Source organism: Pocillopora verrucosa, chromosome 1 (genome assembly GCF_036669915.1).
Source record: "Pocillopora verrucosa isolate sample1 chromosome 1, ASM3666991v2, whole genome shotgun sequence".
Classification (NCBI taxonomy): Eukaryota; Metazoa; Cnidaria; class Anthozoa; order Scleractinia; family Pocilloporidae; genus Pocillopora; species Pocillopora verrucosa.
Window position 1 is genome coordinate 15,914,152 of NC_089312.1, and position 14,972 is coordinate 15,929,123.

At 38.8% G+C, this 14,972-nt stretch overlaps 1 protein-coding gene and 1 pseudogene across 3 annotated transcripts; one reads left to right on the forward strand and one right to left on the reverse strand.

Annotated features, from left to right (window-relative positions):
* Positions 1-144: 144 nt before the first annotated feature.
* On the forward strand, positions 145-7,270 carry LOC131789316 (heparanase). Of its 3 annotated transcripts, XM_059106411.2 has the most exons (9): positions 145-873; positions 1,102-1,273; positions 1,362-1,502; positions 1,708-1,755; positions 2,737-2,937; positions 4,305-4,416; positions 5,311-5,423; positions 6,129-6,272; positions 7,007-7,270. In XM_059106411.2, exons 1-9 carry the CDS (start codon positions 327-329, stop codon positions 7,164-7,166), a joined length of 1,638 nt encoding a protein of 545 aa, XP_058962394.2. In that variant the 5' UTR covers positions 145-326; the 3' UTR covers positions 7,167-7,270. The 3 variants fall into 3 exon arrangements, with proteins under 3 accessions (XP_058962394.2, XP_058962395.2, XP_058962396.1); XM_059106412.2 differs by lacking the exon at positions 1,362-1,502; XM_059106413.2 differs by lacking the exon at positions 1,102-1,273 and having other exon boundaries at positions 1,334-1,502.
* A 1,787-nt stretch (positions 7,271-9,057) lies between these two features.
* LOC131789317 (galanin receptor 2a-like) lies at positions 9,058-10,337 on the reverse strand (annotated as a pseudogene).
* Between the last annotated feature and the right edge of the window lie 4,635 nt (positions 10,338-14,972).

Consider the following 14,972-nt stretch of genomic DNA (forward strand, 5'->3'; position numbering starts at 1 on the left):
CGTAAATCGTAGTTTTTAGGAAAAATCTGTGTGCATTGCTCTGAATTCCGTGTTCTAAAGTCCAGAGTCCGGAGTAAATATTTGGTGATTCCGTCAAGACGGAGGGCCAACTGGGGAGAGCCTCCATTTCAAGTTGAACGCCTGGCGAAAATGATGTGTGCCAGAGAAATATGGAGTCACGAGGTTTGTCACGGGAAAGCTTATATTTCGATTTGTGACTACCTGGAGGCGTTCCTCGAAAATTGAACTAAACAGAGAGACAACATAATCCAAAAGATCAAGAAGACCTCGCAGACATTGTCAAACGTTCGCTTGAATTCGTAGGCATGGCTTCACCTGTCTTCTCGGCGAGATCAAGTTTAGTTGTGGTTGTGTTAATACTGAGTGTGTATTTGCTTTCAGCCAAATCCCAGTTCACTGTTTTTGGTAGGAAAGCGGTAGAGCACAATGTCTCGATAAATTTGGATCGCGCTGTGTTCACTGTGAACGAAAAGTTTCTCTCCGTTGCCATTGACTCTGGTATCTTGAGGCATCACTGGTCACCGTACGTAAACTTTACCTCGGAGAAGCTGTATACGCTTGCTAAAGGTCTCTCTCCAGCATTTCTCCGGGTTGGAGGAACTTCAGAAGATTTCTTAATCTATGATGACTCAAAAGACTTCCAGACGTTCCAAAATTTTAGCAATTTTACAATCTCACATGCAGATTTGGACAAGATACACCTTTTGTCATCAAAAGCTGACTGGGACGTCATGTTTGGCTTGAATGTGTTTTTAAGGGGAAAAGATGGATCTTGGAATGCAAGCAATGCAAAAGAAATCATGCAATATGTTGCAGATCATGGATATCACTTTGGATGGGAGCTTGGGAATGGTATGGAATATTTATGATTAATAGATATTCATTATTTTTGTTAGTGTCAGTTGTAGCAAATGAGATTTAGTTGGCTGAATCAATGTAATTATTAAAATGTAATCTAATCAGATCTAAATGCCACAAAATACTCATTAGTACAAGTCATATACCTTAAGCATGTGGGTGTCTTTGACTATAATCAAACCTTCAAAGTGGCTTTTTTATATGCATGCTTTTCTTCCTCAGAGCCAAACTTGTTTAAGAAATTTAACAAGTCTATTTCACCTGAAGAATTGACAGCAGACTTTACCACACTCAGAGAAATACTTAAAAGCAATCCTGGGTTTGGCAACTTTCTTGTTGGTCCTGATGTAACACGCATATTAAATCACTCAAAAAGTGGCATCTATTTGGAGAGGTAATCACTGCAGTCAATATTAAACAGTACAAACATAATAGAGTTTATTTTTATTACTAGAGCCTGACCTTTTTTGGAGGTTTGGTAGGTCCATTTCCTCAGAGGAACTTGCTGAAGACTTTCACACTTTAAGAGCAATACTTGAGGGCAGTCCTCAGTTTGGTAACTACTTAGTTGGACCTGACATGGCAACAGTAACATCTGAAAAAACAGGAAGCTTTTTGAGGAGGTACAGTTGCACTCAGCTGTATGCATTGCAAAAATATAACTCCACTACTGTTATGAGAACAACTTGCACTTTGAAAAAGCTCATGTTTGCTTAAATAAATTCAGCACTGTAAATAAATTTACTTTTATTGCCAGTGATTTATTGCATTTTAATGTAAATGGAGGCTTTTGTTTGAAGTGTAACAATGCATCTCTCAAAATTTTAGCTTTTTTACCCATGCCAAGGATGTCATAGATGCAGTTACCTGGCATCAGTAAGTAATTTCCATTTATTCTATTTAGGGTTGTATGACAGTATTATATTTTGTCACCAATGAGATTCCCCTTCTCTTCTGCCCAATGAAACAAAATAAAGCAATAACAAGCAAAAAATTGAAAGCTTCTTTACTCTCTCAACCTTCATGAGTGATTCAGTTGTGATATTGAAAGGAGAAGTTAGATGCTCTTAGGAGTCAAACTAAGTGCTCAAAGGGTTGATGGTAGGTAGGCAATGAGTGTGCAGTGCTGAGTTAGGGTAAATAGAGTGAAAAATATGGGAAAGTTAATGTTGAGGGGTCTCTGTCCCCACCCCACCCCCACCATGCATATGGTTTTTCTTTTCAGTGATCTGATAGTGTTAGGGGGATTGACCAGGCATGGGGCTGGTGTTTAGTTCTGAGGCTGGCTGGACACAATGGATACCAAAAGCACTGATTTTCCTTTAAAGCAATTCGGTAGGCTAAAATGTGAATTGATGGACACATAAGTACCATTTGAACAGAAGTGTTGTTAGTAGACTGAGTATTGTACTGTAAACATTGTACTAGCAAATTTCAGTAATCCTTGTCAAAAAAGACAAATGGTTTTGTGTATATTTTATGAGAGAGAAGGCAGTAGAGCCACAGAAATGAGCAGAAGGGCTTCAATACAGCTATATTTTCTTTACTCCTGGATTCAGACTTTGATCTTCATACCTGTTTTTCAGCTTCTAAGGCTGGGGAATCAGTTTCCAGGAGAAGATTTGAAAGTGGAACATTTTTCACAATCTTCTCTTTCTACAAACAAAAACACAAACAAAATTGCAACAAGGATCCTCAACTAGCCCCTGTGCTTGGCAGTCACACAGCAATCTGTTATGATTTTATTACTTATTATTATCAATTTCTATTTCTCAGTGCATAGTATGTATGTTAACTTGTTTCATGGGCTTTGCCAACACTAATGCTGAAAATAAACTCTCTGTGTTTCTGTTACAGGTATTATGTCAATGGAAGAACATGCTCTGAGAAAGACTTTTACAATCCAGAGGTCCTGGATTACTTTTTGCATGAAGTGAGTGAAGCCAATTCGATACTGGATGGAATAAAATCAGGATTTTCTCGGTGGCTTGGTGAAACTAGCAGTGCATATGGAGGAGGAGCAAGTGGATTGTCAGACAGATATGTGGCTGGATTTATGTAAGTTGTTCATTTTGATTGGCTGTAAAAATTGTTATAAAGTTGGTTATTTCTTTGGGTTTGCAATCATTTACTTTATTCCTATGACCTTACTATTTGGAGGTGAGGTGAATATTGTTGAATAATCCTCAAGACAAAGTCAAGGGGATTATTCCACATTGTTATATACATAGACTTTCACTCAACAAAACAAGCACTGTGATTGGTTGATTGTTGATCACGTGCCCCTGATCAAAGTCAAATGTATCCTGACCGTGATACAAATGCGCAGTTGTTACCTGTGCGCCGAATACAGCAGCATATGATTGTTTAAGGGAAAGTCTAAGTATATAACAAAGCACTTAATGTATAGTCCCTCGGGAAACTAGTCGGTTTTGTTTTCCCTTGAGTCCTGAAGAAACCTCTTGACTCTCGGGAAAAGAAAACTAACTGTTTCCCTTGGGATCATACATTAAGTGTATAATATTCACTTAGCCTGAGGTGAATAATTGTCTTAGTATAATTGCTCAGGTGCCCTTGAATTCTGTTATAAATTCATTTGTTTGTTGATACCACCTTGTCACTGTTGTTTTGATCACTCATATCGAGATAAGCAGCCAGTTTCCACTATAATTTACCAGGTTAGTTAATTTATTAAGCAAAACCTCGTTTTTTCTTTTATTGAAAAGTATTATGCCAACTTTAGTAGCATTATTTTTGTTCCTTAGAACTATAGTTGTTCCATCGCGTTAATCACTTCCAGCTCAACTTTAACAAAATACAAGACAAGGCTTTTTTCCTCGCGGGAGGTGATTATAGCGAGATATGGCGTAATCCTCGACCAATCGGAGCGCGCGCATCTCTATAATAATCGCTGCAATTATACTAAATATATATTCATTTTCGAGATAACTTGTGGCTATCGTGCAGGTCACCTGTCCCTTTACTCCATATGTCTCTTACTTACCGAGTTCGAGGTCCGTGTTGTAAGTTACGGACTGAATTTTTTCCTCTCGGATTCCATTATAGCCCTCGCGCTTCGCGCGAGGGCTATAAATCCAAGCGGAAGAAACGAGGTTCCGAAACTCACAGTATGGACAGAGTTGACGAGGTTAGTAACTGTTATTTATTACGCACTGTTTATCTCTGAGTTAAGGTAGAGGGGTAAGATTTCAATTCAAACAAACTTTTCAATTTAGCAAGCCGTATAGACCATCCTACATGTATCTTGAACGATTAATTTTTTTTGATGACCTTCCCCCTAAAAGATTCATACCAAAATCATGTTTGGGCAATTCCCTGGTCGAGAAAGGTTATTTTTTCTTATGTAGTTTGTTTTCCTGTGTTGTCGTTTGATGGAACATGATTTCTTTGTCTTTGTTTTCAAGGTGGCTAGACAAGCTAGGTCTGGCAGCTCGGTTTAAACATGAGGTTGTTGTGCGACAGACGTTTGTTAAAGGAAACTACTCTTTATTAGATGACGATCTGGATCCAAATCCGGTATGTTCCTAGTATGAATACGATATGGCAAGGCTCAAAAGTACCTGTTTGTTTATTTTCCGCAGCAGCTTTCCTTGCTTGCTTGCCGACAGAAAATTCCACGAAGGCTGGAGTTTAGCCTTAATAGGTTTATTCCATGGCAACAGAGGATTTTGAAGAAAAAATAAACATAACATCGTTTTGCCACATTTTCATCCGCGTTTACGAACGACAATAAGCTCAACGTGAATTGAGTTCACCGAGTGATAAAATTTAGTGCAGCATACGTGTCGATGATTTAATGGAGCAAATTTAACCAAAAAATAGAGGTAGCATCGATACATTGAAAAAGTTCTGATTAAATCCACTTGCTGACTTCGCTCATCTGCCCGCTTTACTGACTTATTCAGTGCTTATCTTTTTTATAAACAGGCGGTTCTGTGCCTGGGAAGTCACTGTCGTCTCGTTTCTGGTCTCGTCACAGACGGCCCGAGCTCACGTCTCGAGAAAAAGCAAACGATTAATCATGAAAGTGTCACGCGTTGTGTGACTCTGTGTTAAGTTACGTTGAGAATTTGAACACGTTATAAGGAAAATTATAGGGAACGAAATATGGTCGATTTACGACGATAAACATTTCGAAATATGAACATTTTACACGTAAAATCAATAGCACTTACTCTCATCTTTTGTGTCTGCTGTGGTTTTTGGTAATTCCCGCCGCTCTAATGAGTTAATGGTTGGCTTTTTCTCGAGACATGAGCTTGGGCCGCCTGTGGTCTCGTTTTGCCTTATCTTTTCTCGTCTACTCCCTTCTCTTATTCTCTCCTCTACTATTCCACTTCCCTCTGGCTTGTGATTGTATGATATGAACAAAGGGAACTCGCATTAAGTTTTAATTTTTCTTGTCTTTAGGACTACTGGCTCTCTCTTTTACACAAACGTCTTGTTGGAGAGAAGGTGCTGGACGTGAGTGGTCAGACAGAAGAGAAACGAAAGGTTCGAGTGTACGCCCATTGCTCAAGCAGGTATTTCAAGGTTTCGTTTGCCTTACATTAATAATAGTTTGAGACGAAGTGCAATTTAAACAAGCGAAGATCAGAACAAATTACGATTGAGTGTCATGGAACTAAAACCAGCGTAAACAAAACGGCCAATCAGATTTAGGGATGATATTGCAAGCGGCTAATGAGATCTAAATTTAGAACACGCATACTATAGGAAAAGCAAGCCACAAAATACGATTTTTTTAGCATGAATCTGATTGGTTGAGATTGTGGTGCGACTTTTTTGAAACCAGCCACACAGCAAACCAAAGCAAAGCAAAACAAGAGAAATCTCAGAAAACCTTTGACACTTAATTGAAAATAAAACCAAGCCAATGTAGCGATTTCACTGATGGGATGTATGAAGTCCACGATGGGTTTGTAGGGCAATGCTATGTGCTTTTTCATGGCTAGCTTTGGTCCTTTGCTTGCTTTATTTCTCCTCCCTCCCTCGCTAATTTTGGGTTTGCTTTCATTCCAGTGTTGTGTCAACAGGTGCCTGGAGCAAGGCTGTGGCTTGGTTACCATGGTGACCTCGCTGCAGAGGAGATTCTTGCATCTATGTGTCTGTCCCCCAGTAAATCACAAGTAGAAAAATGCGTGCGTAATTCAGCCTTATATGTATACTATTATTAATTTATTTTGCTTGGCTTGGTGACTAAGTTTGTGAATTTTCTTTTTGCGCAGTCAGTATCCATTGGGTTCTGTCACGCTTCTTGCTCTCAATGTCCTCTTGGATACGCCAGTCGTCCTGAAACTCAACGGTGAACTTAAAGGAAAAGATGTCGACGTATATCTTCTTACTCCTGAGAACGGCGACCTATTGACAAAGTAAGTAAAATCATGTTAGAATTAACTTGCTGAAACTCAGTCCTCTCATCCATGGCATAAATTAATGAAATGGTTGATAAGAAAGTTACTTAGTTACTCACCTGTGCTTTGAAATGCGATATGAAATGGTACCTTATGAGAGACAGACGTCAACACACCAGTTGATGTTCAAGTTATAGTCAGGTGTCATATGCTGCTGTAAAGCAAAGCAGTATACAGAACACGTGACACACACTAGATGAACTCAGTAATGACAATATCTCACCACTGAGTTGTCTGTGGCACAGTGGTAGAGTATCGGAGCACGGAATCTGCAAGCCTCAGGCTGAATTTCTCGAAGGAGGTTAAGATTTCTTCTTTGCTCCTCGCTCGATGCCTTGTTGTTCGACCACCTTCCCGCCATGTCCATGAACAAAACACGATACATAGCCCAACAAAGAGTAGGAATTTCGAATCATGCCATTGAATTGATAAAAGATCAATTGACATCTTTCTCCCCTTAATTACAAGTGCTGCTGTTTGAGAACTTTCTCTCAAATGCTTCGACTGATTCAGACCAGTATATCACTGTAACGTTTTCGTCCCAGAAAGTATTTTATTTTTGTGTCGGTTCTCTTTTATCCTAAAAAAGACAACAACAAAAAGAATGTTTCTGATTATTTTCCTGTTAAGACTCAAAGAAAAAGCAAAAACAAACAAACAAACAAATACAACGATGCTTACTTTTGAAACAGGACCGTCAAGCTTAACGGTAAAGTTCTCAAACTAGTGGATGACCGCACGCTCCCAGACCTCGCGCCGAAAAGTGTGCCGGGAGACGAACCCCTCAATCTTCCACCTCTGACCTTTGGCTTTTATGTCATTCCAAAAGCCTCTGCGAGTGCTTGTGGTTAATGGATTAATTTAACAGCTTATGCAGATACGCAGAAAAAAAAAAGTTAATATGCACGACCTGTCATATTTCGTCAAATGCATTATTGTGAGCACTGGAGTTAAAATATTGAATCACCAGTGGGTATTAACGAATAATATATGATTAATTTATTAAGGAGTAAGAAATGAAACCTAAAATCTCTCTGTTTGTGTGGTCCTTACAATATACAATTTTAAAGTTACAAAGTTTTATGTCAAAACATAAAGTCAATGGGTAAAAAATTAAAAATAAACGAGTTGAATCAGGGCAGAATAATATTGGGTCGTTTGTGAAACACTATTTAGCCAATGTCTTGCTGATGCTAGATTGCACCTCAGTATTGTATTATCGTTTACTGTTTGTCATTGAAGTATGTCGTGAAACAGACTCAGGAAAGAGCTTTTTGAGAGGGAAGAAAAGTTCACATACAAGTAATCATGTACATCTTCGTGTGTCCTTTCAGATTGACTACAAGGGCTCATTTACAATCGTAGTTCGGAGTCCGAGGTTTGTAGTCTGTGTTCCATGTCCCGAAGTATGTGGTCTGTGGTCAGAAGACCGCAACTTGAAGTCCGATATCTCTTAGTCCGTAGTGTCAGGTATAGATTGTCCGAGGTTTGTGTTTAGTAGGTTGTACAGCTACAGTTTGTGGTCCATAGTCTGTGGTTCGTGATTCGTGGTTGCCGGCTGTTCACGGCTCGTGGGCAATGTTCCATGGTTCGTAGTTCACAAACTCGTAGTTTTACTTTTCTGGCAGAATTTCCAGCAACGGCCGCCTCTTTTGAACGCCCTCTATCTTTCTCTTAAGGGACAGGTCAGTTATTCTTGTTTGTCTTCCCCCCCCCCCCCCCACCCCCTGTCGATGAGTGCGCAAGGTTAGAAGGGATTGCGAAAGAGAGAGAGTCATAGACAGATTTGGCAAGATATCGCGACCATCCTCGCAGGAGTTCGCCCTGGTAACCGAGGAAGTAAAAAATTCTTTGAAAATTGGAGACACGGTAACTGAACATGGTGATTGATGTAAAACACAGATTTTATGCTGGGGGAAAAGAACAGTGAAAATTGATTACAAAATCGCTTTCATCTGGGCTAATAGCGGGAAAGTATCGAGTGTGGTCGAAACTTCGATTCAAAAATTGATTAAAACTCGAAAACTGCGACAAAAAACTGTTAAAAAGAGAGTTTAAGTTTCCGAAATACTATTAGCCACGCATGTCAATATGCACGTTTGTATTTTTTCCCTGACGAAGTTCAAGCCGCAAGTACCTTGTAAGACTGAAAATTTTGTCGTGGATAAGTTTATGCCTCTAGTTGTTATAAATTTGGCTGATGCCAAACTGTGATTTGTATCAAAATGTACTTTATCATTTCATCTGAACCTGAATAACGTATGAACGATTATCCTTTTTCATGGAGTTTGACGTGTTCACCTGCTGAGACTCGCTAAACTGGAATCGGTTCACTAATTTTCAGAGGGGTAGCTGTGGAAACTCATCCTGTCTTTCTCGCTTGCTTTTTCCACAACATATTCATCGAGTACACATGGCAGTTAAAAAGTGCCTTCCGCGAAAATCTAAGGTCGTATTGAATTTATTTCATAAAATTATACCAAATACCATTAGTATACTGGTATATTTTTACCCCAAAGGCTAGATGATGATTTTCTTTTTTCAATTTAATCTTACATTGTATGAAAACCCCCCTTCCCCACTCACACACACGCACGCACGCACACACACTTCTGCTCTTATGTCCGTTGTTCGTTTTTAAATGCTAAAAACAGCCTGAAAACTTTTTTTTACCTTCTGTTTGATATAATACATGCTATGAAGGGGTTAATCCTTGCCGCCGTGGTCACATAAGGTTAAGGGAATTTAGTGATTAAAACAAACATTTATCATTAACTCTTTTTTTCAAAAACGCAAATACCGGTCTGTTTCATTTTACTTCTCCCTTTACAAAGACATCGATGAAAGACATAAATTTGCCATTCGTTCTAATTTGCTTGAATTTTTTCCACTTTTCATTTTAAACCATTTTCAATTTCAATTACTTTAAATGCAGGTACACCTACAGGTAAGTATTTCATTAAATGTATTCTTTTAAAAGTTAAGTCTTATCGATGATAACGATTTTCTTTAACTTAAAGGTAATTTTTGTGTCATGTTCAGTCTTTCGAGGCTGTGGCATGTGCCTCTCGAATACCTAGTGAGTGGCCAGAGTGAGACGCTGTCAAAGCGATGGAATCGGCGCAGTTCAACCTGTTCTGGTAATTGCATCGCAGAATGCTGCGCACTTTAGACTTAAAATTTCCCCCATAATAGCCGTATAATAAAGGATCGAGCGCCGTATTGAGAAATACCATAAGTTGAGCCGCTCTCCAACCCAGGCCGTGGGAAGCCAGGTTAAAGTACATCAGCGTTCTAAGAATCATAAATGAAGACCAACACATAAAAAAAGCAAGAGATAGAGCTGCAAGTGTCTTAGCAACTCTCTTTTGTCTTTGGTTTGATTTCATGATATGCGAGTTGCGCATTGGAACAATGTTCGCTCGAAGAGAACGAGAAATTTTTCGTTGCGTGACAATCATATATGTCAATGGAATAACGAAGAAAACTATTGCATGCACAGTGTAGTATATTTGCCTTCCAGTGCTCCCCCATGTTGTGTTGGCACACACAAGTTTGCCATCCTCGTTGGGTTCGACTCTGTAAATATGTGCTATTGGTAAGCAGATGACCAGGCAAATACACCAGATGGTAACTAGTTTCATATATTCTCTACTCGAGAATCTTCCACTCCTAGAATTGAAGGGATCTGTTACAGCTTTGAGTATAAGGTAACTTATAACTACAAGGGTTGTGATTGAAGAACTATAACTCGTTTCGATGAGAAATCCTTGAAGTTTGCATGTTGCCGCCGACCCATCGCCACATAACACTAATGGCGTTGAAAGGAGTTAAACAAGTAAATAGAAGATCCGCAGATGCTAAGTTGGCCACGCACCACATTAAAGGAAACTGATTTCTTTTTAAGTTCCGATAACATGTCACCAAAACCCATATGTTACCCACAAGTGAAACAATGAAAACGGTGCCGTAAAATAACAAAAAGAAGATTAGTAGCGGAGAGAAATTGTCGTTATATGTCATCTCTAGTGATGTTAATCACTTATTTCTTCCTTGCCTCAATCAATCTAATTTGAACGATTTTCTGTGGAACCTCTCCTGTTTCTTGTCGGTCAGGTGTACTGCAGAAATAATAAAATTACAATATTTTTAAGTTCGCTTGTTTGCTCGATTAGTGCTTTAAGGACTTCATCCAGCTTAAGTTCTCTTTTTTTTTTTTTGTTTTGTTTTTTTTTTAGTTTTTGTTTTTTTCTTATCTACCGCAAGAAACAAAACAAGAGTCCATTCAAATCGCAAAATCACTAATTATGTAAATAAGTGTGGCTAAATATCATGGATAAGCAGTGGTTAAGATTTAAGCTTACTTGCGAGTTTCACACATTCATTATCCTGTTTCTTTCAGCAATTTCACGTTCGATTTTGTCGAAACTGCAGTGTAAGCTGTTACTTAATGACCTAATGAAATACTCAGTAGTCAAACGGTAGAATAATTTCCGTCTTGTTATTTACCGTTTTTCCCAGCGTGGAGTATGTGGTTTTCAGAGGCTGAAAAGAAAGCGAGAAGTTCTTGAAGCTTCTTAACGAGTTGGGGTTGCCCTCTTACTCACATTTAAAGAATATTACACTTGACTGACTCGCTCATATGATGAGAACATAAACGCCGCCACCCGGCAAACAGAACTTTCCAGTATGACACGAATTGCTGAGATTAATCTCCGTGATTATTCCTTTGAAACAAATATACGGTTAAAGCCTTATAGTAAGCACAATGCATTATTGATAAAGTACAGGTGTATGTATACATTGACTGAAAGCCGTGAAGTGCTTAGTGATTACCCGAGATGATGCGGATGCTGTAGGTAGCGCAAATTCTGTTTCTGCTTTAATCTATCTTCTATCTTCATGAATAATGCCTTTATATAATTTCGTGTGTGCTTTTACTGCTTCCTCCTCTTACTTTACTATTAAAATTATTCATTACAGTCCTCCCTATTAACATTTCTATTCGGACAACAATCGTAGGCTTTCAATTGCTCGAACCGGAACTGCAGAATTGCCAGGGGGAAATTTCAAGTGGCATTTAGAAGTTTCCTAAAGCTTTTAACATGCAAGGACAGAAGGCCTCTTTTTCTAGAGACGTTATTTAGATTTTCAGTTTATTCCAAGTTTACAAAGTTACACCCATTAACGTCAGTGTGTCCTTTGTTTGGGTAGCCTCTGTCCCTGTTCTTCTCTCGACTTTGTCGGCTGTGGTGCATCGCCAATATTTTCTTGTGCTACAATCTTTTCCTTTTTCTTCGATCTTTTTCGAGAATCAACGATATTATAGAAATGGCATGCCTATTTGTTCTCTTAAATTTTGTGAACAAATGACGTATGCTAATATCCATCAAAAAGACCCAGTTATTTGATCTTATTAGGAAGACTCACAGGTTCTCTGTAAACATTGAACATTGGAAAAAGAGCAGGTGTATGTAAATTGCCATAATGTTTGAAAACACTTCCATCATTTAAATTTTCGACTTGAACTCGACAACATTTTACAATAGACTATTTATTTTTTAATGGGACTTTTCCAAGCCTGTTTTCACAAATGGCGGCTATGTAAAACTAATTTCAAATCTGAATCCATACTTTTTGTTGCAAACGTTTTAAGTTTTACATAGAAATAGTTTGAAAGCAATTGTCAAAACTGAATTGAAATTATTCGAAAAATTGTCAAATTTCAGTTCTGACCGGCCTTTGTTGTACTCTAATGTATGAATCTTTTGTTCAAATTAAACCTCGTTTCGGACGTGTCTGTGGTTGTTGACACTTCTGGAGAATTGTTTGGTTATCAGCTGCACGTTTTCAATAGAGTAGTGATATTGGAAATAATGATGGTAATGAAATAAAAATGATGATGATGATGAAGATAATAGTAACGACAAGTTATTATTTCTTTCCATCAGTCAAGAACTTAGCACTTGACAAGCAAGCAACTGCCTGCCAACTGTCTGTTGTTCAAAGTTCTTAGTCCACTGGCAGTGATAAGATGACAATAGCTTGATTCCGTAGTCTTTAATCCATAGTTCGTAGTTTAGGTAGCCATCGTTTGTGGTTAGTCTGTGGTTCGTAGTTGCTGGTTGTTGTTTGGTGGCTCGCGGCTCGAAGTTGGGGTGTTTCGTGGTTTCAAGCCGGTGATTCGAACTTTTTCCTCTTTCTTATTATGATGATGATGATGATTATTATTATTTTAATTATTATTTACCTTGCGGAATTTCTGGCAACGGCCACCTCTCTAAAATGCAAAATGGATCCTTGGGACAAGTCACTTCTATTTGACTCCCTACCCCTTTCCCACCCATACGGCAACAGCCAAACAGCTTCAGCTTGTTCAAACCGGAAAAATGACCGCACAGCGGGCACGATGAACGTAAGCAAAACAAACGCTTTGCTTTGACAGCTTTATTTCGCCAGTGATTTCCACGATAGTAAGTGCAGATCATTGTACGAAACTGTTTTTCTCATTGAAGCCTATTCGGTTTGTGAGCAATCCTCCCTTTTTTTGTGCATATGTGCTAGACAATATTACTTCTATATGATAGAATGTGACCTGAAGGACTCTTGGGAATAGTTGACCCCGAAGAAAAAGAGATCCCCTTTGAGCATGTCACCGCGCGAACAGAGTGCCCTGCTGACGCCTCTGGTTTGAACGAAGGGTTGAACCATTGTGTCTGATGTCTGTGAGTAAAGTAGTGCTTTGTGGAAGCAAAGTTTAATCATGTGCGACCTTAAAAAATTCAGAAGATTTCCGTTTAGTTTTAATCTGCCACCTTTCCCGAAGTCTTAGTGTCTCAGATGAAAGCCAAGGGTGCAGTAGTAGCCATTCCAGCCCGAGAGTGCCATAGGGCACGAATGCCATTACTTGCGTTGACTATTTGTTCAGTTTTTTGCAATTTCACAATCAAAAGGTCATTGAAAGATCTGCAGACTGAAGGCATAAAATCATGGCCCCCTCCAATATAATACTTAGTTACACCCCTTCAACTTTTGAAACTTTTTGTCTTTGTACTGTTTTGGTTCAGGTGATGTCTCACCACCAATCAATGCTTGAGAGCTGCCAGTTAGGCTATAGTGTAGTGGTATACCCTATATGTACAAGGCGAACAAAAATTGTCAACGTTTTATTTCACTTTTTAAAAAAACTTCTCAGACTTTTCAGTTACCTTCTCCGCGCCATGTTAGTTTCATTTGTAGCCTACCCCAAAAAAGACCTTTTAACAGGATATATTAAACATGGTCTAGTGGTTCTCATTCTTATTTAGAAAAAGTTGCATTTCCTCGGGTAGGAAAGGGTAGAAATGGAATTACGAAGGAGGAGCGTCAATGAAAAGAAAACGACAAATTTGCCCACAACACTTCCTAGCACGGCGTTCGCCCTGTCAGCGTTGGAAGCAGAAATTGTCTGGACATAGTGGCAAAGGGAACTGAACTGATGTAGAATGTAGAGAGGAGATAAAAAATTTGAAAAAAAAAAGACATGAAGGGAAGACGGAATAAAGGTTATTAATGCAAACAAGGAAAGGGGCGTCGATTAAAAAACAGTTTCAGCTACTAAAAGCCTCGAGGAAGAGACAAGGAAAAAATCAAAAGTACCTTACGGAGATAATGAACCTTTGAGGCCATTAGCAGAAATTATACATTCATTTCAGCGCATAGTTCGGCCGGTAGTACAAAAATATTTTCATGTGAACTGAAGATCCTGAGTTAACACAACTGTAGTTCCATTAATAAGCAGTAAGTAACATTTAATAGCATCGTAATTGACATCCTGTTTTGTTCAACAAATTAAGGTTCGGTTTCGTTTGAATTGTTATTTAATAGCTTCCGAAAGGAAATCCTCAGTAGTCAAACGTTCACATTATTTTTATCTCGTTATTTATCCCTTTGCTCGGCGAAGTTCGTGTGATCTCTATAGGCTGAGAAAATGGCGAAGAGTTCTTGAGGTCGTTGAGTTTGCTCCTTTAAATATAATGCAGGGACTTTTTTCCGTGATCAATACGTGATTATTAACATACGGTAAGAGCCTCCTGAGGAGAGCAATGAACTATTGATTAAATACAGGTGTACGTATACGTTGCCTGATGGCCTTTAAGAATTAAAAGGGGTTGCTCAACCTGCACTTAACTTTAAAGAAAAGAGATTTCAATAACGCCATTACATCCCAATTTTTTTCTGCACCTTTCTGTTCATAATTAGAAACGAATTCCACGCACCCGTTTCTTACTGAAACGATCATAATTATAAAATGTTTATTTTCCTAAAAGCAAAGCCGAATCGGCGGTTATGACTTTCTTCTGACATAAATTTGTTTCCTCATTCAGTTTCCTGTAGCTCGTTTCGATGGTAAATCCAAAACGTTTGCACTTTTTGTCACAGCTGACTCAACGCCAACTAAAGTTATTGGCGTTGAAAGGAGGCAGGAAAGTAAATCGAAGATCCGCAGATGCCAAGTTGGCCAAGTACCACAATAGAGAAAACCGATTTACTTTTAAGTTACGATAACATGTCACCAAGACTAGCGTGTTACCCACAACTGAGATGATGAAAACCGACGTAAAATAACGAGGTGACGACGTAAAATAACGAGGTGACGCTGTAAAATAACGAGATGAT

Coding starts and splice junctions, on each gene's coding strand:
- LOC131789316 (XM_059106411.2), top strand. CDS start 327: ATGGCTTCACCTGTCTTCTCGGCGAGATCAAGTTTAGTTGTGGTTGTG. Junction 1,756..2,736: donor GATGCAGTTACCTGGCATCA/GTAAGTAATTTC, acceptor TTTCTGTTACAG/GTATTATGTCAATGGAAGAA. Junction 6,273..7,006: donor AACGGCGACCTATTGACAAA/GTAAGTAAAATC, acceptor CTTTTGAAACAG/GACCGTCAAGCTTAACGGTA.